Source organism: Ahaetulla prasina, chromosome 11 (assembly GCF_028640845.1).
Source record: "Ahaetulla prasina isolate Xishuangbanna chromosome 11, ASM2864084v1, whole genome shotgun sequence".
NCBI lineage: Eukaryota > Metazoa > Chordata > Lepidosauria > Squamata > Colubridae > Ahaetulla > Ahaetulla prasina.
In genome coordinates, this window is record NC_080549.1 from 13,031,652 (window position 1) to 13,058,008 (window position 26,357).

At 44.4% G+C, this 26,357-nt stretch overlaps 2 protein-coding genes across 8 annotated transcripts in view; one reads left to right on the plus strand and one right to left on the minus strand.

Annotated features, from left to right (window-relative positions):
* Positions 1–11,083, plus strand: part of DRP2 (dystrophin related protein 2) — a 68,481-nt gene extending 57,398 nt beyond the window's left edge. For 3 of the 6 annotated variants that reach the window (XM_058197018.1, XM_058197022.1, XM_058197023.1), the window contains 4 exons: positions 737–857; positions 2,455–2,541; positions 3,613–3,688; positions 5,989–11,083. In XM_058197018.1, coding sequence (XP_058053001.1) covers positions 737–857; positions 2,455–2,541; positions 3,613–3,665 — 261 coding nt within the window. In that variant the 3' untranslated portion in view covers positions 3,666–3,688; positions 5,989–11,083. Of the gene's footprint in view, positions 1–736; positions 858–2,454; positions 2,542–3,612; positions 3,689–4,995; positions 5,023–5,988 lie in introns of those variants that run through there. The other 3 variants (XM_058197019.1, XM_058197020.1, XM_058197021.1) reach the window with 3 other exon arrangements.
* A 4,162-nt stretch (positions 11,084–15,245) lies between these two features.
* Positions 15,246–25,990, minus strand: AIPL1 (aryl hydrocarbon receptor interacting protein like 1). 2 transcript variants are annotated; one of them, XM_058197024.1, is made up of 6 exons: positions 25,895–25,990; positions 24,372–24,551; positions 20,567–20,755; positions 17,916–18,092; positions 16,552–16,685; positions 15,246–15,426 (listed from the first exon to the last, which is right to left on the minus strand). In XM_058197024.1, exons 1-6 carry the CDS (start codon positions 25,988–25,990, stop codon positions 15,372–15,374), a joined length of 831 nt encoding a protein of 276 aa, XP_058053007.1. In that variant the 3' UTR covers positions 15,246–15,371. The 2 variants fall into 2 exon arrangements, with proteins under 2 accessions (XP_058053007.1, XP_058053008.1); XM_058197025.1 differs by having other exon boundaries at positions 15,330–16,685; positions 17,916–18,064; positions 20,563–20,755.
* Between the last annotated feature and the right edge of the window lie 367 nt (positions 25,991–26,357).

Genomic DNA, 26,357 nt, shown 5'->3' on the forward strand with positions numbered 1-26,357 from the left:
CGTGCGTGCAAGCAAAGCGCCTGTGTGGACGTTGCGCACACAAGCACACACAGGGTGAACCAGTGGTATGCAAATGGGAAACCCACCACCAATTTAGACCGACATTCAATCCATATGAAGACCTTCATGTAGACTGCAGCTTTATTGTCATTGGTCAAAACTTTCCAGTCATTGCTTATGCATTGTCAAGAAAATAGAATCTACAACATCTCACTCAGCCTGTTCCACACTGCTGAGAAATTGGACTACTGTTTACCTTGAAACATGCATTCCTGCATCTTTATCCATTAGTTCAGAACCTGCCTAGAGAAGATCAAGGCCCAATTCAACCTTCTCCAGCCCAGTTTTCGGAATGCCACGGCTGAGTATTTTGAAGTCCGTGCAAGTTGGATGGTCTCCACATTGAGCTCACCAAATGGTTACCAATCTGCTTGTTCCCATTTCCTCCAGCAAATCCGATACTTCACAGGCAGAAAAAAGAGAACAAAAGCCCTTTTTTTTACAGTCCTGTCTTCTCTTCATCTTAATTTCTGCCTCCCACTTCCCCCCCACCGGCATTAACAAATCTTGACATGTTACAGTTATAATTTTTATCTATGTGCCGCTTCTCTTTTGTGGAACATGTCTCGTGCTGAGATTCGCGAACACAATTCGCAACCCGAGGCTCACAGAGCTCGTAGCTTAATTTCGAAAGCCGCCGCAGGCCTTTGTTAATTTTCTTTGCCATCTTCCCCAGCCACCAGCCAATTCTAAAGAAGAAAGCTCTGCCACTTCCACCGTGGCTTCTTCTCCTCACGCATCAGATGGGAGCCAGTCTAGGGAAAAAGATGCCAGCACTCCAAACACAGAAATGGCAGGTGGGTTTTCTGTTACGCTGTGAAGCTCTTCCTCCTTCTCGCTAAAGCAGGGGTCTCCGACCTTGGCAACTTTAAGCCTGGTGGACTTCAACTCCCAGAATTCCCCAGCCAGCTTTGCAAAGCTGGCTGGGGAATTCTGGGAGTTGAAGTCCACCAGGCTTAAAGTTGCCAAGGTTGGAGACCCCTGCACTAAAGTATATTTTCCCAGAGTTTCTCATTTTGTTGCTTGGTGACGCACTAAAAACGGGCTTCTTGGAGCACCTGTTGAAGTCCAAACCTCTTCAAGTTACCAAGGTTTATTTTATTTTTATTTTTATTTATTTATTTTGTCACACAGTATATATGAGTGTAAGCATGAAATAACTATACAATATATAAGTATATATATAAGTATGAGTATGTAATAACTAAATTAACTGAATATAAAGAAAGGAAACAATAGGACAGGAACAGTAGACATCCTTGTGCTCTTATGCACGCCCCTTATAGACCTCTTAGGAATGGGGTGAGGTCAATAGTAGACAGTTTTTGGTTGAAGATTTGGGGATTTTGGGAAGAGACCACAGAGTCAGGTAGTGTATTCCAGGCATTAACAACTCTGTTACTGAAGTCATATTTTCTGCAGTCAAGATTGGAGCGGTTAACATTAAGCTTAAATCTATTGTGTGCTCACGTATTGCTGCAATTGAAGCTGAAGTAGTCTTTGACAGGAAGGACATTGTAATAGATGATTCTATGAGTTAAACTCAAGTCATGTTGAAGTCATGTCGAAGTTGAGGAACACTGACTCGATGTTTAAAGTCACCTTTCTATATTAGTGCCTGGGCAGAGAACAAGAGTAGGGGGGTGGGGGGAAATTACACGATAAATTTACAAAAGTGCCGGTAAATGCACAACTTAAAATATGTAGCAGCCAAGAAAACAATGCAGCCAACTATGTTGATAGAGGGTAAGACCGGGGTCTTTGCAATGCAAGGTGGAGTAAAGGTTCCCCTTGCATATATGTGCTAGTTGTTCCCGACTCTAAGTGCTCATCTCCATGTCAAAGCCAAAGAGCCTGCGCTGTCTGAAGATGTCTTCGTGGTCATGTGGCCGGCATGACTCAAGGCCAAGGTGCATGGAATGCTGTACCTTTCCACCAAAGGTGATCCCTATTTTTCTACTTGCATGTTTTTTACATGCTTTCGAACTGCTAGGTTGGCAGAAGCTGGGACAAGTAACGGGAGCTCACCCCATTACGCGGCACTAGGGATTCAAACCGCTGAACTGCCGACCTTTCAATCAACAAGCTCAGCATCTTAGCCACTGAGCTACCGTGTCCCTTTTTCTAGGTGGAGTAGGCTCGCTTATATTTCCCCAGGAACAGTGATGGGATTCAAGTAATTTAACAACCGGTTCTCTGCCCTAATGATTTCTTCCAACAACCAGTTTGCCAAACTGCTCAAAAAGTTAACAACTGGTTCTCCCGAAGTGGTGCGAACTGGTTGAATCCCACCACTGCCCGGGAGTATTCGGGAGGTAGATAGACACGTCTTTGATGTTTTCCTGGTTTCTTCTGCAGTTTTGGCATGACCACTTTTCTTCTCCCTTCTCACAGATGAAGTAGACGCCAAGTCCCAAGATGTCAGCTTGTGTCTAGAAGATATCATGGAGAAATTACGGAATGCTTTCCCCAATAACGGAGGTAGAGTGCAGCAAACAGTCTCAGAGTATGTTAAGGTGGAGGAATTTTCTGATGACTCGCATTATCTCAGTTGACTTCCCCTGGAAGTCTACCTCCCCGATGCATCATCATAAAAAATGGAGGAAAGGCATAAAACAACTTTCACACGCATGTTTTGTGTGGATGTTTTCCCCAGTCAGTTATTCCTAAGAAAGATTAGACTTCTGGCTGGAAATCCTGAGACCTACAGGGCCATTTTGTTGGATGACATTGGTTTACAGCAGGGGTCTCCAACCTTGGCAACTTTAAGACTTGGGGTCTTCAACTCCCAGAATGCCTCAGCCAGCATAGCTGGGAGTTGAAGTCCCCAAGTCTTAAAGTTGCCACGGTTGGAGACCCCTGGTTTATAATAATAATAATAACAACAGAGTTGGAAGGGACTTTGGAGGCCTTCTAGTCCAACCCCCTGCCCAGGCAGGAAAACCCTACACCATCTCAGACAGATGGTTATCCAACATTTTCTTAAAAATTTCCAGTATTTAGAGAAAGCTGAACTATGATAGGCTTTTGGTTAGGACAAAAATTCATGAAGAGAAGGAGAACTGAAGAAGGTATCTTGAACAAAGAGCTTAGCCATTGGCTGGACTTTGAACAAAAATACCTCAAAACAATAGACTTATATACCTCTCCATAGATGCTTTACAGGCCTCTCTAAGCGATTGACAGAGTCAGCCTCTTGCCCTCAACAATCTGGGTCCTTATTTTACCAACCTCAGAAGGATGGAAGGCTGAGTCAACCTTGAGCCGGTCAGGATCGAACTGCTGACAGCCAGCAGAGTTAGCCTGCGATCCTGCAAGCTAACTACTGCGCCACTATGGTTCCTTGGTGAGACCCCCCTCCAAACCCTCACACATGAACATTTTAGCTAGTGAAGAATAATTTAGGGCTTGGGCAAAAGATGTGCAAAATTGCTAGGTATGTCCCATTCCATTGGCAACGAACTTTTGAGTCCTCACAGGAATCCAAAGCAAGTGACCCAAACTTCAGCCTTTAGATGTGCCCTAAATCACAATCCCCTTTTCTCCTAACAGGACAAAGATCTAAGCCCTTCGCCTTGTTGAAGAAGTCCCTCAAGTTCTCCTAGAGACTTAGAATTGGCAGCTGCTGGTATAAGCCACATCTTAGCAATTGCTTCCAGCTCATAGGCTTCTGATTCCCAGTCTCTAACTATTTGCTAATTCAGCGGTTCTCAACCTGTGGGTCGGGACCCCTTTGGGGGTCGAATGACGATTTGCCAGGGGTCGCCTAAAACCATCGGAAATATGGGAAGTATACTTGCGAGTCGAAGAATCGCGCTCCAATGGTTGACTCCACAAGCCAGCTGCAGGCTCTTCAAATCGCTAGCCGAATTCGGCTTCAGGCGCGATGAATTAAAAAAGAGAGAAATCTTTGCTCTGATGTCTCCCTCTCAAGCCAGCTGCAATCACTCCCAATCGCTAGCCTAATCTGGCTTCAGGCGCCATAAACTTAATAGGGGAGGAGTCTCCGCTTTAATGCCTCCGTCCTCAAGGCAATCGCAAGCAGTTCAGATCGCTAGCCAATACGGCTTCAGGCACGATAAATTCAAAACGAAAATAATTTTATGGTTGGGGTCGCCACATCGTGGGGAATTGTATTAAAGGGGTCACAGCACTATAAAGGTTGAGAACCGCTGTGCTAATTGCTTTGCCAGCTTGTGAATATTAAACCTGCTTTTGTTCAGGGTGATGTCTGACACCAAGATGTATCCGTCTGCCTTGTGAAGCTGCTTCATCCTTTCTAAAAACCAGTGTAGGGTGTAGATACGTCCATCCCCATATAAGATGTGAAAGAACTTTTCTTTTCTTTTTCTTTTTTTTTTCATTTATATCCCACCCTTCTCTGAAGACTCAGGGCGGCTTACACTATGTTAGCAATAATCTTCATCCTATTTGTATATTTATATACAAAGTCAACTTATTGCCCCCAACAATCTGGGTCCTCATTTTACCTACCTTATAAAGGATGGAAGGCTGAGTCAACCTTGGGCCTGGTGGGGCTTGAACCTGCAGTAATTGCAAGCAGCTGCTGTTAATAACAGACTGTCTTACCAGTCTGAGCCACAGAGGCCCGCCACCTTGTTGCAGATGTTCCATTCATTCCTGACAAAGGACACGACCCTCATCAAAATAACTCAAACCTGTACAGACTTCAGAAATGATTAGCTCCAAATACTTTGGATCTCTCTTTTGTCTCTGCCCTTCATGAAACCATCCTGCCCTTTTTCAAGCTTCTGTGGGAGCTTTTTTTCCCAAAAAGCTGTGACTACTTGAAAAGACACAACTGGTCCCTAGAAATTGAACATTGCTGCTTCCCAAACTGTACTTTTAAGAATAAACCAATGGGCACCATCATGAACATCATTGGATAGGACTCGATTTCGTTTTCTCTTCCAGGTCCAACCTCCCTAATCTAACACCTCCTGAAGGCTAGAGGCTTTGTACATACATACATACATACATACATACATACATACATACATACATACCAGTAATGGGATTCAAATCCCGGCACTACCAGTTCACTACTGGGAGCATGGGGGCGTGTGCGCGCGCTTTGGGTGCGGGGCACTTCTGCGCAGGCACAGAAGGTTCTGCGCATGCGCAGAATGTTTTTGATGATGTCTGGGCAGATGGGCAGAACCTCCTGCTGTTGCCGCTGCCAAACCAGGGCAAACCAGTAGCAACCTACCCTTGAACATACATACACATCTATCTATCTATCTATCTATCTATCTATCTATCTATCTATCTATCTATCTTTCTTTCTTTCTTTCTTTCTTTCTTTCTATCTATCTATCATTTATCTATCATCTATCATCTATCTATATCTACCTATCTTTCTATCAACTCTATCTATCTATCTATCTATCTATCTATCTATCTATCTATCTATCTATCTATCTATCTATCTATCTATATCTTCTATTTATATCTATCTATCTATCATCTATCTATCTATTTATCTGTCTATTTATCTATGTTTTCTCTTTACATACAATATGTGCTTAATGAACAGCATACTGTCTGGGTCAGTTCGTTTACGTAGTAATACTTCTTATGTTTCTAATTTCTACCCCTGTTGTCTAACCATTGATAAAACAGGTCCCAAGTTCGAAAATATTCCGTGTCTTCTTTTTCTTTTATCTTCTGTGTTAATCTATTTCTGCACAGTCCAATATTTTTTAAATTATATTTTCTCCCCTAGGTGTTTCCTCGCTTTTCCAGTGTTGTGCAAATACAATTCTTGCCGCTGTTTAAAACGTGAAATATCAATTCTACATTCCCTTTTGTTGTATTTTTCTGGTAGTAAGCCTCGCAAAAATAGCTCTGGCTTAAAACCTATATGAACATCATTGGATATGACTCTTGTTTCGTTTTCTCTTCCAGGTCCAACCTCCCTAATCTAACACCTCCCGAGGGCTAGAGGCTTTATCTAACCAGTTCTTGTCAACTGCTGTTCTCCTTTCTCTTCACTTCTGTCTTTCCCTCATGTGGTGGCTTTTGCCCGCATCCTCAAAGGAGAGTTATTCAGGATCTGTGCAAGACCTCTGCTTAAGAGACTTCAGGGGGACTTGCCGGAAGAGTGATCTAGGATCAGCGGCGCAAAGTCAAAACCTGGTGCCCAAAAGAGGACCTGGGTTCGAGGAACTGTGAAAGGGCCCGTGTGAAAGCGAGGGGGACAAATCTTTCCCGGCAAAACAAAATGCCAACCAAAAAAAACCCAGTGGTGTGTTCTCTTTTACGGTCTGTGAATTGTTGCCATTTGTGAGGTCAACTCTGGAGTTGTGGTGACCCAATGAGGATTTGGCTTAAGCCAATGGCCAAGTAGTGGTTTAAGGTAGCAGAGCCTGAAGCTACTTTCGTAAGAACCGATTGACAGATGTTTCAAACCAAGAGACGATATCAAGAACACGAGAAGGAAATTACGTTTCTTAACGATTGGGGTATTTGTGAAACGACTGCATTGTTTCCATGCCTAACACGCTCAGCGGAAACGATGGAAGAACAGAAGAAATCTCACAGAATTCGAAGAGAAAGAACAGATTTCGGAAAGGCATAATTTTAGCAGCAGCAACAGCAGCCTTATGACCGATAAGCTTTATAACAAAAAAAGCCTTATAGTTTTATTTGTGTGTGTATGCACACACACACACACACATAAATACAATGTTGTCTATATTGTATTTAAGTGCTGTTATGGACTGCGTCATACATTAAATTCTAATTCCTGGTTGTATGTTTATTTTGGCTGGCCTCTTTCGATCTATTTCTGCTGCTGCTGAGTTTTGGTTTTGTGTTTTGTTTTGTTTTTAACATAATGGAAGAAAACTCTCCGCCACCTTCTGTTTGCTTTAGCAGAGTTTTCCAAAAAAAAAAGGCTAGATTTGTCTGTTGGCACTGGATTGATCGCCGCTGGAATGACTTTGGAGCAGGGAGGGTTTGGGTTGGGTGCCTGGTTTTCTTTCATCCATCTGATTGTCCGAACGGTGCTTTTTTTTTGCAAGGCAACTGGACTTTCTGGTTTTTCTTGGAAGACGTTTTGCTTCTCCTCCGAGAAGCTTCTTCAGCTCTGGCTGGATGTGTTGGGGGGAACATTGGCTGGGGATCAATTGAGGTTATGGAAAATGCCCAGGATGAGCTGTTCCCATGCACCTTCAGTAAGGAGTAGACCATAGAGTAAAAGCAAGTCATTGATTGAAATGCTACCCAGAGTCTTGTGCTACCAATAGTAGAGAATAACAATAGTTCGGGTTTGTATTGCGGAGTCCTTGGTGCGCTCTGAGCTTGATTTTGCAGATGTCTCATAACCCAACTAGATAACTGTTGTGACTCCAGCCCCCGAACTTGGCCCCATGCCCGAAAGTGACTCCGAGAGTGAGGGGGAAGGGCCGGTAAGGCTTACCTCAGGAGCACCGATGCCTTTGGCCCAGCTCCAGGAGCCAGAACCAGGCGAGTCGGAGGACGTAATGAGGCCATCATCCCCTGATTCCTCCCTTCCCCAGGCTACGCCTTCAGACCCAGCTGATAATAATAATAATAATCAAGCTTGGATTAACCCGTGCTTCAGAAGATTAGAGAGGTGGTGTCATCAAAGGGAAGGGTGGGGCAGGAGCCCCACCCCACAGGATATATAAGGAGCTTTGGGACTGCTCTCATTCCACGGGAAGCAAAAATTAGCTGATTCGTTTCAAAGAGAGCTGAAAGTCTTGCTACGTGAGTCATTTGTTTGAACTTTGGCAGGCAGCTGCGATTTCTCTGCCAAGACTGATAAGAGCCGTGAATCCACTGGCTGAAGGCCAGCTCGTTACTCCGAAGTGGGGAAGGAGACAGAACAATAACATCATCAGTGCTAGAAGGGAATGGAGTTTCTCCCTGTTTATATATAGTAGATTGCCCTTCCAGTTTTGGTGGGGTTGTGGTTTCTCCTTGGTAGTTTCTTTACTTGTTTCCTTCTTGTTTGTCTGGTGGTAATCCCTGCTTATCTGGAAGTTGGTTGCTGGAGAGAACTGTTTCGATCTTTTTGTTTCCTTCATAGCTTTGTTATTGTCTATTTTGAACGATATGTAAATATGGTTCACCTCTATGTGTCTTGATGTTAACTAGTCGGGTAATGAAACATTTGCAATCAAACAGCTAAGCTCTGAGAGCAACAGGGACTCCAGAAATTCCAAATAGATTTTCTAGAAAAGGAACTCGTCTAAGCTTTAAAACAACCCTGAACAGACAGTTTTGTCTTCTGGGAAGCCATCCTTTGCATATTTTATTTCACGGAAAATTGCTGTTGGTCCAAACAAGAGGTGAGCAAGAAAACATACGAACACACTTTATGTACGCTTATCGGTGCTGGAGTGTACATTTTAGCCAACATGCTAAACATGTTGGAATCATTCGAGATCTTTTTAATTTCCACTGATTTGTAATAAATGTACATTGGTGTATAAGAACACAAGGCAGAAATATCCTACATTTCTCCCACAGGGACATAAGCGTAGACGGGTGATTCAGACTCCATTGTATTTATGGGATTTTAGAAAAAAGGAAAGGAAGTGTCTGTATGAGAAACAAAATTCAGAAGGGAAGTAAAAATTGTGGTGCAGCCAAGTCTGCTCCCTGTGGTTTGTTTCGTGTGTTAGTTTCGATGGGTGTGAAAATGTATGCATCCACATCACTCACATGCATTCAGTGTGCATTTTGTCACAGTAGTGACACGTGTACCAGTCGAGCAGCGTCCATGGAGATTCTCAGCCATCCAGGTCACGGTTGTCCCAAAGGAGTTTTTTTCAAAAAGACAACTGGACTTCCTTTGTTTTTCTTGAAGACGTTTCGCTTCTCATCCAGGAAGCTTCTTTGGTTCTGTATACCAATGGTGCCAATGAAGACTATTGGAATATCATTCTAGTCGTTAGGAAGGTTGTATTTACAACCCTGAATTAAAGGCCTCAATATAGGTTAGCTGGATATGGTGAACTACAATTTGTTCTAAAGCAAACATCACTTGGGTTTTTAGTCAAGTATGTTGGATGGTTTGCGTAGTGTCGAATTTAATGTGTAGCGTTTGGAGCAAGATCTCTGTACACAGAGCATGGGCTGAAGAGCCGATAAAGGAGAATATTGGTAGCTCAGGGTTGAAAGGTGGAGTCCATGATTGTTGTGGTCCGCCAGCAGCCTGCAGAGCTGGCAACGGAGTTGGACAGTGATGAGGCTGAGGAAGAACATGGGCCAGTCCTGGAGGCTGGGGATGGCCCGAATGAGGGCTCTGCGTCAGAGGCAGAGATGGGCCCAGGGCCATCTGGGAGTATGTGCAGACTCCAGAGCCCCCAGAGGCTGACAGTAGTGAGGCAGAGGAACAGGAGGAGCCTGTTCCTAATGCACACATGAGAAGAGCTGCCAGAAGGTAAGAGCAGCTCAAGCAAAGAGGATGACTCGGGAGTAGGGCCAAGAGATGATTGGCTCCTCCCATAAGGCTTAAAAGACCAGCAACAGCGTTTGGGCTTTTTGTCAGAAAACAACGTTGATAGCCTTGCCCCTTGTCTTGCTGCATTTATTTCTTGTCGGCCTCTTCTGCTTTTGAACTTTTGCCAAGAAAAGCCTTTGGCAGTTTGCCTAATTAAACCAAGGTTGGTGATAAGACTGAAGACTTGTGTTATGAAGAATTTGCTTTGATTTAGTTTGGATGACGCTGAGAATGAGTTAATTCTCAGCTGTTCTGATAAAGTCTGTTTGTTTTTGAACTGACTGCGTTTACTACAACCTACTTGGGCCTGGGTTAGAACAGGTTGCTGGCTATAGAAGGAGGCAAATCTGGAGCTGCTGTCTGGATTGGCAGACTCTCTGCAGGAAACCAGTTGGAAAGGGAGGTCTAACAACAGATGTTGAGCCAACCTCATGGAATTAATGCCTTTGGGTTGCGTTCGGCTGCAATTCCCACTGTTCTACTCCTACAGCTGGCCAGCCCTTTCTATTTTTGGTGGTTTTTTTCTCCAGGGAAACCTGGGAAATGCAACTCCACAAGAGCGGTATATTTTCCTGGTACTCGTTTCGTGCCAATCTAATAGTGAGTTTCAGCTTCATATGTTTGAAACAGGGCTAGATTCCTTCTCTAGACGCTTCTTGGAGTTATTAAGATTAGGAAGCAGAAGTTGGCTTGTAGGGTCCTGTCAATGTTGGTGAGAATGTTCCTGATTGACCCCAAGATTAATATTAGACTAACACTCAAGCAATAAACAATACCTCAATCAAGTGAGTACCAACTCAGGCAAACCGTAAGCAACAGTCAAACAGTAAACAAAACCAAGACCACTCCTACCGACACTGACAGGGCAAGCCAGTAGAATATAAATTGAGAGCAAATCCCAATCTGTCCTAACACTGATGATGTTACCTAGTTAGGTAATTAAACGTCTGCAAGAAAACCCCAGCTCAAATAGCACCAAGGACCCAACAGTGAAGGATGTAACAGCTGTTGGTATTGATAGGCCTGATCCTTTCTATGACATCTGGCCAGTGGTGGGATTCAACCGGTTTAACAACCGGTTTGGTGAGTGTGCGATTTACACGCGTGCACAGTGTTGAAGAACCGCCCATTTTAATTGCAAAACCTTACCTTCTATTGCAGCACTGGTGAGTAAAACAGCTACGGCGCGGGTATCTGCTGTGCCACGCGAATCAGCTGAGCTGAAAAACATGGAAATATAGGACAGAATAGGGCACGGGCAGGTGGGTGTGGCCAACTGATCATCAGAACTACCGGTTCGTCCGAACCTGTCCGAACCAACTGAATCCCACCACTGCATCTGGCTATTGCCAGCATCCCATCGCAAAAGAGATGGCTAGCAAAATTCTTCTCCTTTGATCTTCCAGGATATCTTTTGTGGTCCATCCACAGAAGAGAACCAGCCAAGAATATATATGCAGATTGTTTGGCGACGGAATGAGGGGAGGAATTTCTGGGTTAAAAACAAGTGAATGTGGGGGGGGGGGCAAATACAGGAGGGTTTCTTTCTCTAAAAGTCAGGAGCTAAACTAATCTGGACAGGTTATAATGTCTTCTTCGCTCAAGTCTTTCTCTACTTCTTCTGTTCTGGAAAACAATGACAATAAATTTGTATTTCTGTTGTTTTGCTTGGTCCCTTTCTTGATTGGGTTGGGATTATTGCAGTGGGCGGATTCAAATAATTTAACAACCAGTTCTCTGACTTAATGACCAGCTGGGCGGGCGTGGCTTGGTGGTCATGTGACCATGTGGGCGTGGCCAACTCAACATCACTCATGTCAATGGGCACTTCGCCTTAGCTGTTACAATGTGATAAGGGTTAACCAGGAGGCAGTTTCTGTAAGCGTGGCAATAAAGATTAGGCTAGAAACACCACCAGAATGTTTCCTTCCTTACAGGATTAGCCCTGTAAACCCAGAACCTGACACTGTTTTTCTAAGGCAAGCAATAATCCGGTTGTGGGATTCAGCCGGTTTGCACCTATTCAGGAGAACCGGTTCCTAAGTTTTTAAGCAGTTCGGAGAACCAGTTGTTGGAATAAGAAATCTTCTCCGTACTGCTTAAAAAGTTAGGAACCGGTTCTCCCGAATAGGTGTGAACCGGCTGAATCCCACCACCGGATTATTGCTTGCCTTTGAAAAACAGTGTCAAGTTCTGGGTTTACAACTTCTGTTCATGACATGAAAATGCATTACAGGTGTTCCTTGACTTGAAATGGTTCATTTAGTGACCAAAAGTACAACAGCACAGAAAAAAAACTGACGTATGACCGTTTTTCACACTTATGACCCCTGCAGAATCCCCATGGTCACGTGATCAGAATTCAGATGCTTGGCAACGGACTCACAATTATGACGGTTGCAGTATCCTGGGGTCATGTGATCCCCTTTTACAGCCTTCTGACAAGCAAAGTCAACGGAGAAGCTAGATTCATTTAACAACCGTGTTACTAATTTAACAACGGCAGTGATTCACTTAACAACTCTGGCAAGAAAGGTCATAAATTTTTTCTTTTTTTTTGTTTACATTTATACCCCGCCCTTCTCCGAAGACTCAGGGCGGCTTACAGTGTATAAGGCAATAGTCTCATTCTATTTGTATATTTTTACAAAGTCAACTTATTGCCCCCCCAACAATCTGGGTCCTCATTTTACCTACCTTATAAAGGATGGAAGGCTGAGTCAACCTTGGGCCGGGCTCGAACCTGCAGTAATTGCAGGCTTTGTGTTCTTAATAACAGGCTGTTCTTAATAACAGGCCTTACCAGCCTGCGCCATTCACCGGCCCCATGAATGTTAATGAGGCTTAACATTCACTTAACAAAGGTTTCAAATTGTCGTAAGTCGAGGACTACCTGTACTTCACGTCAAATGGGCCTGGGAATATCAAATCTCTATCCTTCTCTTCTACTAACATCAGAAAAGAAGTTTCTTCCACTTGACGCTTATAAAACTTCATAAAACGCTTGGAGGGTAAGAGTCAATGAATTATTCCCTTACTGACTGTTGCCTGAAACACTTTAATTTAATTTTTTTCTCAGGCCGGGAGTAGAATTCAAACATCCAGATATTAAAGCAAAAGCCCTGAAAGGTTTTAGATGTCAACCCAAGAGACCTCTACAAGTTATTTTGCTGGGCAGAACACGAAATAAATGGAAAGCTGTCCAAATAATTCATTTAATCTGACGAAAATGTGATTAAACCAATCTACTTTTTTTTTTTACCCCTAGCTTGCACTTCCTATTTTGGGCAGTTATATTGCTCAAAGGTCAAAGTAGCCCAACTGAGTCCAACGTACATCGCTCACTTTTTATTTTAAAGTTTATTGAGTGTCAGCGATCACTATTTCATTTTTACTAATGGAAAACACCAGCAGATTTACGACGTTAAAGGTCACTCAATATTTAATTTCGCAAAAACACTGCCAGATCGAGAAAGGCCAGCGAGGAGTCAGGATACGTTCTCTTGGGTTTAGATGTAATGAAATCGAGACGAAAGAACTATTAGTTCCGCTTTATATATCCTTTGTTAAGACCACACCTGGAATCCTGCATCCAGTTTTGGTCACCACACGTGACAAAAAAAGGCGCTGAGACTATGGAAAAAGTGCAAAGAAGAGCAACTAAAGATTAACGGCCTGGAGACAATAACGTAACGAAGAACAGTTGCAGGAATTGGGTATGGCCAGTCTAGAGAAAAGAAGGACTAGGTGTGACACGACAGCGGTATTCTAGTATTTGAGGGTCTGCCACAATGAAGTTGGGGTCAACTTATTTTCCACAGCACCAGAAGGCAAGACGAGAAGCAATGGATGGAAGGAGAGAAGCAACTTGGAATTAAGGAGAAACTTCCTGACAGTGAGGACAATTAACCAGTGAAACAGCTTGCCTTCAGAAGTTGTGGGCGCTTTATCACTGGAGGTTTTTAAGACAAGACTAGACAGCCACCCATCTGAAATGGTATAGGGTCTCCTGCTGGAGCAGGGGGTTGGACTAGAAGACCTCCAAGGTCCCTTCCAGCTCCATTCTGATTGACTGATTAACTGCTAAGTGACTTATGGGGATCAGGAGATCTTAGCATTGGGATGTCATTTCTCAAGACGTCGAGGTGGCTCCTTCAGCAAAGGCAATGGGAATCTTCCAGTTGGCCCTGTTCCTAAAGGGAAGCTGGTCAACTGACGCTCTCACGCTGTCATTTTCAGATTATTTTCCTTCTTGGAAACCAGTTTTCTCCTGCGTCAAGGCAGTCGGACCTGGGATAGAAAACATGCCACTGCCGTGCTGTGTTCAGCTCAGCCATCTCTCCTGAGTAAAGGCTTGTCTTTTTGTCTTCTGAACAACGCATGGTAAACGAGGCATCACCCTAACCTCCGTCTTCCATTCCTGACATCTGAAACCATCCCCATTTCTTCCGCTCAGATTTGCTCAATTCCTCCTCTTTTTTCAGGCTCTTCCCAGGTGACTTGTGAATCCACCTGCTCCGCGTCAGAAGTTCTTCCCTGCGGTCCTATCTTTGAATTTTTAGCTTCAGCGCTGGGAATTAACTCTGCCTCAAAATATTCCGGTCCTAACTTGTCCCATTCAACCTTTTCCTGTGTTATGGAGCTGCCCAGAATGTCGATTCCTTCCTTATCATGCCCAAGTTTTTCTTTGTGGTTATCTCTCCCTTCCCTAATGCTCATCGCTGCATCTGCACTATAGATGATAACTTCTTCCCCATTTTCTTCCGTGGCTGAGCCTCTGACTTCAGGGCTTCCCTCATAACAATGTGGACACGCTTCGTGTCCAAATAACTTTTCTGGCTTGGAATTGTCACCAATGTCCCCTTTTTTCTTCCTCAAAGCTACGTCCTCCACCCAATCCAAATCATTTGACGCCTCCATTCCTTTTCGGGATTTTTCTTGTTGGATTTGAGAAGAATCCTCTTCTTCAAGACACTTGAGTCTCATACCTTCCTTGACCTGTTCTGATCCAAGATCCACTTCAGCCTGTTTCCAATGAAGATTATGAGCTCCAGTTTCTCTGTTCTCACAGCTTCCTTCATGTTCTCCCTTTCCAGTGAAAATATCCAGCCCAATCCTCACTTCAGTCTCACAGTGTCCTTCTTCCGTGACATTCATCGGCGTTACTGCCATCCCCTCAGAGTTATTATGGGTGGCTCTGAGGTCTTGCTTTTCTGTCAGCGTTATAAAATCAATCTCTCCATTTTCATCCCAGGCCTTAGAATTCATCTCCGCAGTTTCAACCTCTCCTTTCGCCTCCTGTAGTCCTGGTCCTAATTGTTGTTGATTCTCAGGACGTTCTACTGTACAGTTTTCAGAATCGGGAAATAATTGTCTTTCCTTGTGGTCATTTTGTGTCTCCGTTTGTTTTGCAGCCACCATTTCTTCCGTTTTCTCCTGAGAGACAAAATCTTTTCTTTCTGTTTCCTCAGCCTTTACCAATGGCCCTTTCTCTTCTTCAGCTACTTCTCTTTCATTTGTTTCATTCTTTTTTACCCCAAATTCTCTCTCGTGCTTCATAGCTTCTGGGTTGTTTTGCCTCTTTTCTGCTGCGAGGCCACTGCCGGCCTGCTCTTCTTGTTCCACAGGAGTGTCTTCAGATACTTCACTTGCCCCTTTAGAAACAGGCTGCTGGAACAGATCTCGGTATCTCTTCCGATCCTCCACGTGTTTCGATCTCATCCTCTCTCCCAGGATCCTTAACTCTTTTCTCACTGCGGCCGCCAGTGAAGGATCCAGTTGGGCTGCCTTCAAGAAATCTGCTCGCGCTTCCTGCTCATTCCAAACAGCAGCGTGAGCTTTTGCCCGCTTGAAGTAAGCCTTGACATTTTCTAGGAAAGAACAAAGATGGTTTACATTTTACATTTTCCTAAACAAAACTTATAAAATGTGATCATTCACAACCACTTCTCATATGTAGCCCTTTGTGATGACCTGGGGCACGGCACAGATATAACACAAACAGCTGGCACTTCAAACTGTCCCTTTATTGCTCCAAATTTCCCCAAACGTTCCCATGTTTCTGGCCAATTCCAGAGCAAATGATGTCAAACCCTCACACACACGTCAAGAAGCCTCTGGCTGCAAATAGTCCAGCCCAGCACTGTGTATACCAAGGCTGCACAGCAATCCATCCAGCAGGGCAAATCAAGGAGTTCAGGAAGCAAAGGATCCAGGTAATTAGTCCAGAAAGCCAGAAAGAATGTAAGGACTCTTGGGAAGTTCAAACACTTAACACTTCAGGAACTCAGCGTTTGTTCCCGACAAATGACCCTCCCCACAGCGTCTCCTTAAGTCTCATTCCCCAGGTGTGCCTTGTGAAGATAGGCGGGGCACTGTTCTCCCGAGTAGCCTGCACAGTCTACGTTGTTCCCGCTTTCTCTCCACTCTCCATGCTCTCGGATCAGGAGTGGGTGGCCCTTGCTCCTCACTGGATCTCTATCTCTCATGTTCATCCTGCCCCTGTTTCTCTCCGTTTACCAGTTCTCCTAATCCTGAAAGGCCCTGGCTAACTGGCCCTGCCCTTCCCCATTTTCCTCCAAAGGGAAAATGGTGAAGCCGCCCCCTCAATTTCTGTCAGCTCAGGTTCCAGCTCATCTTCCCCCACAGATTCAGGCTCCCGATGGGGACATGACACCCTTTATGTTCAAGGACCATTGCTATTGAGATGAGAAGACCAAATCATACAGAAATTATTCTGTCACACAAACAACACGATCTTACAAAAATATGACCTCTACCACAAACTAGAACGTGCAGAAGGAGTAACTTGAGGACCAGGAGGAAGAGCCATAACCAAGACCAATAAAAGAAACAGGAGTCCAAGGTAGAAATGTAATTTGAGAAAACATCTCAGGTAGGACCCACATAAAACGATAGTTTACACCCAACGATGGTTAAGTTCATCAAGCCAAAACCGAGGAAAGCAGATCAAAGTGATTGTCATACCCTTATGCTTCTGTAGAATTTCTGTGGTGTGTTCCAACACTTCGTAGTATTCCCCTAACTCTAGCAGGCACTGGCAGTAATTCAACACAAGTGGCGTGACGAGGTTCTCTAGCGTCAGCCATTCTTCCTCCCATGGCTTCTCCTGTTAAGAGTTCCAGAAAAGAAGAAAATGGTCAATACCCAACTGTAAGGACATGAGAAGAGCCCCGATCAGACAATAGGCCAGCGGTTCTCAACCTGTGGGTCGCGACCCCGTTGGGGGTCAAATGACGATTTGCCAGGGGTTGCCTAAGACTATCGGAAATATGGAAAGTATACTTGCGAGTCGAAGAATCGCGAATTCGGCTTCAGGCGCAATGAATTAAAAAAGAGAGAAATCTTTGCTCTGATGTCTCCCTCTCAAGACAGCTGCAATCACTCCCAATCGCTAGTCTAATCTGGCTTCAGGCGCTATAAACTTAATAGGGGAGGAGTCTCCGCTTTAATGCCTCCGTCCTCAAGGCAATCGCAAGCAGTTCAGATCGCTAGCCAAGACGGCTTCAGGCGCGATAAATTCAAAAAAACAGTTTGCCGCTTTCCCCCCCCCCTTCTGCGGCTGCTGAGGCACGCTGAGATCGCTGCCTAAAAAATAATAATTTTATGGTTGGGGTCGCCACATCGTGGGGAATTGTATTAAAGGGGTCGCAGCACTATAAAGGTTGAGAACCACTGCCATCGGCCCATCAAAAGCATAAGCGCACCAGCGTGCCTACCGTCCCTGTCCTACTGTTCCCAATTATATGTAATCATTCTATGTTTTTATGGCTATGTTTTGTCAATTTATATCTTTTATTTTGTGCCAAAAAAAATTCATGTGTCCATGTCTGTGTCTACCCTGTTACTTGTTTTCTTGTATTTGTTGACAAATAAATACAAATAAATAAATAAAAATGCCCGGACAGAATGAGCAAACAAACCTCCCTCCTACAGCGTGTGAGCACAAAGCCAGCCACATGCTAGAATTGCCGGCAGCAGAGCAGGAGGACGAAAAGACACAGTGGACAGATCCCCACTTCCGGAGAATGGATGGGCGACGTCAGCAAAAGGAAGGGAGGGGCAGGCCTGAATAAGTGCTGAGTCATGGAGCCACACCCCATGGCCTATATAAAGGATCTGCTTTCTGGCATTCCTTGAGTCAAGCAAAGTCTCATCTGGTTGTTGAAATCACACCTTGGATTCCTGCCTGCCCCGAGAACTCTGACAGGAATTTGGCAAAGCTGCAGAGGCTTCGTGGCCACGCTTGATACAGACTTCCCAGACCCGGCCGTCAGAGGAGGAGTGGGACACGACAACATCCAATGCAGAAGTACATCTTCTTCCATCCATCGCTCACCTTAACCTGGAGATTGCGCAAACAGATGACAGCTTCCTGATATTTCTCTGCTGCTTCCTTGAATTTCCTGGACAAGACCAGCCGGTTGCCCTCCGTGTGTAATTTTGGCACAGCAGCCAACTTCTCATCGTTGCTCATGGCCCACGTGTCTCTTCTGTAGGAAGAAGGGTCCTCCACCTTGAGAAACCGGGAAAGCAAACGGGTGGATATAAATTCTACTTATCCAATTTACCATCCACCGTGTCCCTCCCTATCTGTCAGAGCAAGTTAACCTGATACAACCACAAACTAGTCTATTTTGAAATGAAAAGCACTAGGAAAGCTACCTAAAATCAAAGTAAGGGCTTAAGAAAAGATGCTGTGGAATCCAGCATAGAGAAATTTAACAGATTAATTAACAGATTAGAAGGGACCTTGTGGCTCATCTAGTCCAACCCCCCCACCATTTCTGACAGATGAGGTCCAGTCTCTTCTTGAAAGCCTCCAGTGATGAAGCTCCCACAACTTCTGAAGGCATCTTCTGTTCCATGGGTTGATCGCTCTCACTGTCAGAAAATTTCTCTCTCAAGCCTGAATTTGATTGGGGTGTGGGATTGTGTGTATCACTGGATATTCTGACGTGAATTTAGTTTGACACGGTTTGAAGCTGAAGGAGGATAGAGCCTTCAGTCAAAACATCATTCCTAGCCGATGCGTCAACCACATTCCAACGGCTGGTTGACCAGAGGAGGAGGAGAGAAGTCGCCAAGCAACCAGCTCCCATCTTGATTGGACAATGTGACAGTTTCTTTTGGGAACTTGAGAAACTAAAAGTTATATTGGGGAGAAAAGCCCAGGAACTTCAGTACTGGTTTTTCAACATTTAGTGCCAAGATGGTGTATCTAAATAAATTTGTTTTTTGAGAGAGAGAAAGGAATGCCTCAGAGTTCAATTTGTGATGGATGTATTACTTGGGACCTGACATTGTCCTTATTTCCAGGTTGAATCTCTCCTTGTTCAGTTTCCATCCATTATTCTTTGTCTGGCCTTCAGGGGCTTTGGAAAATAGCTTGACCCACTCCTCTCTGTGGCAGCCCCTCAAATATTGGAACACGGCTATGATGTCTCTCCTGGTCCTTCTCTTCACTAGACTAGTCATACTCAGTTCCAGAGATTACCGTGTTTCCCCGAAAATAAGACAAGGTCTTATTTTCTTTTGACCCTCCGAAATAAGCTCTTGGCCTTATTTTCAGGGAGGTCTTATTATTTTTGAGGTGCAGGAGGTGGTGAGCGTGGTCACCTCATGGCTGCTGCTGCGTTTGCCCCTGAGGCCCTGCACACGCTTCCAGCCATGCTTCCCAGGACTTTTCACCATGCCGCCGGCCTGGCCACACCTCACGACCAGATGTCCCGTCACCGCCATTGCCTCCCTGTTCTGTGCTAATGGCTTTTGCGGCAGCCATTAGCATGACAGGAGGGGCGCGGTGGCTAGGGTTGCGGAAGTGGCCGTTAAGTAAGGGCATGTGGGGCATGTTCCCCTCTCCCTCCCACCCTCCAGGCTCGCCTTGTGTTTTTTGCATGGCAAACAACCAGAGGAAATGGTAAGGACCAGTTCCGCATGCATTTACATTTTTTTATGTTTATTTTCAGGGGAGGGCTTATTTTAGCACATGCGCTCAAAAGCCTGATTGGGCTTATTTTTTATTTTTTTTTGTCACAACAGTATACACAAACAAATGTCGTAGATAAAACAGCATATCTTGAAGAAAATATATATATATATATATATATATATATATATATATATATATATATATATATATATATATATATAATTAAAATTATGCATCAACTATATTAATTGGATATAATGAAGGGAACAATAGGACAGGAACGGTAGGCACATTTGTGCTCTTAAGCACGCCCCTTATAGTCCTCTCAGGAATGGAGTGTGGTCAATAGTAGACAGTTTTTGGTTGAAGATCTTGGGATTTTGAGTAGAGACTATGGAGTCAGGTAATGAGTTCCAAGCATTAACAACTTTGTTACAGAAGTCATATTTTCTGCAATCAAGTTTGAAGCGGTTGACATTTAGCTTGAATCTATTTTTTGCTCTTGTAATATTGCGATTGAAGCTGAAGTAGTCTTTTATAGGAAGGATATTGCAATAGATGATTTTGTGTGTTAAACACAGGTCATGTCGAAGTCGATGGAGTTGTAAATTTTCTAATCCCAGGATTTCAAGTCTGTCGGTATAAGGTATTTTGTTGTTTTCGGATTTTGTTGTTTACTAGAACTCTTCTAGTAAAATATTTCTGGACTCATTCTATTGTGTTTATGTCAGACATGTGGTATGGGTTCCAGACAGATGAGCTGTATTCAAGAATAGGTCTGGCAAATGTTTTGTATGCTCTAGTTAGTAGTGTAGAGTTTTTTGAAAAGAAGCTGCGTAAAATTAGGTTTACAACTCTTAGGGCCTTTTTTGCTATGTAGTTGCAGTGGGCTTTGGCATTAAGGTCATTTGAAATGAGAACTCCAAGATCTTTGACAGGGATATCCAGGGAGGTCTTATTTTCAGGGAAACAGGGTATTATGTAAGAAGGTCCACCCATCTTAAGGTTACCAAGGTGGAGAAACACTAACTCACAATACCTTTTGGAAGTGAACTCACTTTGAATAGCTCCATGATGAAGATGAGGGGCTGAGGAGTCCTCTGTAGTTCATCCAGATCTGCGTAGCCTGTGCTGTGATAGTCAAACATGTTGCCCATTCCACAATGGTGATTCTGCCTGTGGAGAGGATCTTTGCCTTCGGCAATTTGCCTCAAGCCTTTGGAGACCAAAGCGTACATTCCTGTATGCTGGAAACACAGACAGGTGACAAATTAGATCAAGTTGCTCACAGATAGCGGAGCAGCAGAAGATACAATCAAGGAGGAACATCGGAAGGGAGGTGACCTCAGACAGCAGCAGAAAAAGGAAGCTCTCTTCTAAAGAGGAGAGGAGAGGAGAGGAGAGGAGAGGAGAGGAGAAGAGAAGAGAAGAGAAGAGAAGAGAAGAGAAGAGAAGAGAAGAGAAGAGAAGAGAAGAGAAGAGAAGAGAAGAGAAGAGAAGAGAAGAGAAGAGAAGAGAAAATAGAGAGTAGAATAGAGAGTAGAGCAGAATAAAGAACAAAATAGAGAATGGGATGGGGTGGGGTGGGATGGGGTAGAGTGGAGTGGAGTGGAGTGGAGTGGAGTAGAATAGAATAGAATAGAATAGAATAGAACAGAATAGAATAGAATAGAATAGAATAGAATAGAATAGAATTCTTTAATGTCCAACTGTGATTGGACACACAAGGAATTCGTCTCTGGTGCATAAGCTCCCAGTGTACATAAAAGACGTAAGTGATGAATCATGGTCATAGCCATCATAAATACCTTCGTCATGAATCGTAAGATACAACACTTAGCGATAGTTATGGGACACTAAAGAAGCAATCAACATAAATCGTACTAGGAAACTAAATAAAGCAATATAAATCGTAAAGATACAAGCCACAAGGTTATAGTCATAAGTAGAAAAGGCGATTTTTGTAGCAAAGGAGAAATTTGTGGGGAGCTGAAGCTTTGAAAGAAAGCAGGTGCAACATCTGGAGGACCACGGGTTCACTAACCCTGTCCTTCAACCACTAATGCTTAGATAGCAAAGAAACTCTCGCCTATACTAATTCTTATTCTGAAGACCGCCATCTAATCCCTCAAGTGTCAGGTGTTATTTATTATTTATATTATATATGTATTACATCCCACAGCAATTGCCTTCAGGCCTTTGGTGGGTCACAGCATAAAAAAAACAATAACAATTAAAATGAAACACGTAAGAACCAACGGTCAAAGATGGACAATGCACGGGGCACAATAATAAATCTGGACTCGCTAGACGTTTCAATTCATTTTCAGAAACAGAAAGATTTATAGATCTGTCAGGGCTACAGAAGATGTTTATCGCAGACAAGAAAGGGTCGTGCAGAACATAGAAATTGAGTTGCATATGTATGCCAGCTCCAGGGCTTTATCCCCAGATAAGATTAGGGGACTGGAGGCTAAAATATATAAAGAACAGTTGCAGGAACTGGGAATGTCTGGTTTAATGAAAAGAAGGACTAGGGGGAGACATGATGGCAGGGTTCCAAAATCTCAGGGGCTGCCCCAAAGAAGAGGGAGTCAAGCTATCCTCCAAAGCCCCTGAGGGCGGGACAAGAAGCAATGGGTGGAAACTAATCAAGGAGAGAAGCAACTTAGAACTAAGGAGAAATTTCTTGACGGTTAGAACAATTGATTAGTGGAGCAACTTGCCTTCAGAAGTTGTGAATGCTCCAACGTTGGTAGTTTTTAAGAAGAGGTTGGATAACCATTTGTCTGAAGTGGGGTAGGGTTTCCTGCTTAAGCAGAGGGTTGGACTAGAAGACCTCCAAGGTCCCTTCCAACTCAGTTATTCTAAAATTAATTCATGCTAGATTAGACCAAGGAGTCTCACCAGGGTCAGATGCCTCCAAGAGACCCTTCAGTAGGACATGAAACCAATTGTGACTACGGCTATTCTCTGCTACAAGCTATCTGAAGATACTAAAGGTGTAAGATCCTGCCTTGCCAGCCTTCTCAAGAAAGCAGAACTCTTGAAACAAATGGCATCTCAAGAGGAACTTTTATTGGAAGACAGTGATTGTTGTGCCTCGCCCGCCCTCTTCTCCTCAGCCGGGCCCCTCCCATCTCCTGCTATCTGAGCCAGAGACTGATAGTGAAGAAGAATGGCCTGGCATGTCTCCAGCCCCCAGCCCTGGCACCATGCCCGGACAGAATGAGCAAACAAACCTCCCTCCTACAGCGTGTGAGCACGAAGCCAGCCACATGCTAGAATTGCCGGCAGCAGAGCAGGAGGACGAAAAGACACAGTGGACAGATCCCCACTTCCAGAGAATGGATGGGCGACATCAGCAAAAGGAAGGGAGGGGCAGGCCTGAATAAGTGCTGAGTCATGGAGCCACACCCCACGGCCTATATAAAGGATCTGCTTTTTGGCATTCCTTGAGTCAAGCAAAGTCTCATCTGGTTGCTGAAGTCACACCTTGGATTCCTGCCTGCCCTGACAACTCTGACAGGAATTTGGCAAAGCTGCAGAGGCTTCGTGGCCACGCTTGATACAGACTTCCCAGACCCGGCCGTCAGAGGAGGAGTGGGACACGACAGTGATAGCAGAGAGTGTGCAGGCAGAATCTGAAATTCCCGCGCGGGAGTGTTAGATTAAACCAGTGGTGAAATCTGAACCGGTTTGCTACTGGTTCGCTGGCCGCGCATGCACGCTGCGTACCAAGCATATGCTGCGTGTGCATGCTCAGTGCATGCCAAATGCACGCTGCGCCCCTTGCACACATACACAGTACACACCAAAAAATGGCTTGGTAAGGTAAGTAGAGCAGCGGGTGGGGGGGATCAGCTGTGTCGTGTGGTTTAGGTTTCCTAGAAAGCAGGAAATACTGCTTTCTAGCAAAGCTAAACCACGCAGCACAGCTGATCGTCGGAAATACCAGTTCCGAAGAACCGGTAGCTGTTTTTTTAACTACCAGTTCGACTAAACCAGTAGCTTTTTAAACTACTGGTTCAACCAAACCTGTAGATTTTTTTTTACTACCGATTCACCCGAACCGGTAGTTTTTATCATTACCGATTTGTCCAAACCAGAGCAAACCGGTAGCATTTCACTCTTGGGTTAAAGCACTCTAATGTCCAGTTCATCTTTGAGCCAATCCCAAGGTTGCGGAGATGTTGCAAGAATGTCAGGCTGAGAAGGCGATAACAGGAAGTTCCCAGGCGCCACCATCTCACTCCTCTGGTGTTGAGATAAAACAGATGGCCCAAGGCACATTCTTCCCCCCTCGCCCCTTCCCTAAAGGTACATCAAAGCAGAGAAAAGAACAAAGAAAAACCCCTACAAGCGTAATCCCGAACCTCCCCCCTTGCACCAGAATGGCAAGGTCCCAATAAAGATTAATGGGACTTGACAAAAGGTAAAGGTTTCCCTCTCCAGTTATGACTGACCCTAGGAGACGCTGGTCATCTCCATTTCTTGGCTGCAGGGAGCCCGCATTGTCCGAAGACCATTTCTGGTGGTCATGTGATCAGCATGACGGAACTCTGGGACCTTCCCACCAAAGTGGTACCTATTAATCTACTCATATTTGCATGCTTTGGAACTGCTAGGTGAGCTGGAGCAAGGGAGGGCAACTCACCCCCTTGAGTGGTGCTGGGATCTTGAACCAGGCTGTCAACCAGCTGACAAATTCAGTGTCTTTTAACCCCTGAGCCTTTACACACACACCCCTTTTTCTTTTACCTGAAGATATTACTGATCACTGTATCTCCTAAGGGAAAGGCGGCAATGTCCATTCAAACATAAGCTTAACATAAACATAAACGTCGCCTTAGTAACACTCACTACAGGGTCGCACCAGAACTCCGCCACCTCGTTGATCCTCATGGAGGTCAGCAACGTCTCCCACACTTCGATTTTGAACATCTTCCCCACAATGATCTCCATGGGGACCCCACTATTACGGCTGTCATCAATCACTGTCCGCTCAAAATCATCTTTCAGGGTCTGGAAGTGGAAGGTGATCTGCATCGAAGGAAGATTACAGTGAATCCTGGTTAGTGGGGGCGGCGGGGGATGGGGGGGGAGAAGCTGCCTGGCTTTAAATATAGGTCTTTGTTCTCGTTGTTTAGCAGTTTTTTCTTGCTAGGTGGAATCTCGATCATAACTTATTCTCCTTTCTCCAGCAATGAGTGGACAGCATCGGCCTGTAAACACAAGTTGAAGGATGCAACAGTCTTAATCAATCCTGAGAAAACCTCTGTGAGTGTGTGTATTTGTGTGTGTGTGTGATTTTTTTAGTTTGAGGGTTCTGCCTTGTTGAAGCCACTCTCCCAGTTTAGGAGTCACCGCATTGAGTTGTCCTATGACCACTGGAGCTACAGATGAAGCAAGAGAACCTGGAATTGATGTCTGTCTGCCTGTGTGTCTGTCTATCTATCTAGCTATCTGAGGACCCAGATTTTTGGGAGGCCATATGCTGACTCTCTAAACCGCTTAGAGAGGGCTGTAAAGCACTGTGAAGTGGTATATAAGTCTAACTGCTATTACTAATGCTATTGTCCTTCCTTCTTTCCTTCCTTCCTTCCTTCCTTCCTTCCTTCCTTCCTTCCTTCCTTCCTTCCTTCCTTCCTGTTAGAATGCAGTATTGCAGGCTAATTTGGCCCACAGCCAAGAGTTCGATCCTGACTGGCTCAAGGTTGACTCAGCCTTCCATCCCTCCGAGATCAGTAAAATGAGGACCCAGATTGTTGGGAGCAATATGCTGACTCTGTAAGCCGCTTGGAGAGGGCTGTAAAGTCTAAGTGCTATTGCTGTTGCTCTCTCTAGTCTACACAAACTTTTTTTCTCTTAAAGTACTTTTTATAAACTTAGAAGCTAAACACAAAGAAATATAAAAGAAATGGGGGAAAAGACATAGAAGAAAAATAGGATAGAAAGATTGAAGAAAAGGTTAAAAAAACACACAATATAAATTGAGAAATAATAAAGAATATTTCCAGACAGAAACTCCACTGCAAACTGGGCATTCCCAATGAATGGGAACTGCTCCAGGGGTGAAATCCAGCAGGTTCTGACAGGTTCAGGAGAACCGGTTGTGGAAATTTTGAGTAGTTCGGAGAAACAGCAAATACCACCTCTGGCTGGCCCCAGAGTGGGGTGGGAATGGAGATTTTGCAGTATCCTGCCCCTGCCACTCCCACCAAGCCATGCCCACCAAGCCACATCCACAGAACCGGTAGTAAAAAAAAAATAGATTTCACCACTGATCTGCTCCCCCAAAAAAACCCCAGCCCTGTGGCTTTGACAGCTACTTACAGCTCCTATCTTAAACGCAACATTGCTAGTTAGTGCGTGTAGACATTCACCTTGCTCCCATCTTGAAAATGAGGCAGTTTCCCGTAACCTCCATGTAAAATCTTCTTCTTGACTCCTTCCACCCTGAGGAGGTAGGTTTCTTCCATAGCTACGATGTGGTGATTCTTGCGTTCCCCTTTCCTTCAAAACTGGGTGAAGGCAATTCTTCTCTTTACACACCCGGGACACTTCAAGCTACCTAATTTCTAATTATTTATACCTGCGTCCTGCAACAGATGTCCAAACAGTTGCAGCTGACTCTAGACAACTATCTGGAAGCTCCTTACAGCACGAAGGACTCTTTTTCAGAGAACATCTCTTCAAGGGCTCAGTCGAAGTTTTAACGTTTGCTAATCTTCTTTCAGCCAGGTTAATGCAGGATTTGCCATCTTAGACATTTAAAATTAGATCCAGCTAAACAAAGGGTGCCACCGATAACTTCGACTAGAACATTCCTACAAGGACTGTAGGCCG

Bases quoted from the DNA above. Each gene is read 5' to 3' on its own strand.
- AIPL1 (XM_058197024.1), bottom strand. From the start codon at position 25,990: ATGGAAGAAACCTACCTCCTCAGGGTGGAAGGAGTCAAGAAGAAGATT. The intron at 24,552-25,894 runs GTGAATGTCTAC...CCTTCGATGCAG, and splicing joins ATTTTCAAGATGGGAGCAAG to ATCACCTTCCACTTCCAGAC. The intron at 16,686-17,915 runs GTGAGCGATGGA...AACTCTTAACAG, and splicing joins TGCGCAATCTCCAGGTTAAG to GAGAAGCCATGGGAGGAAGA.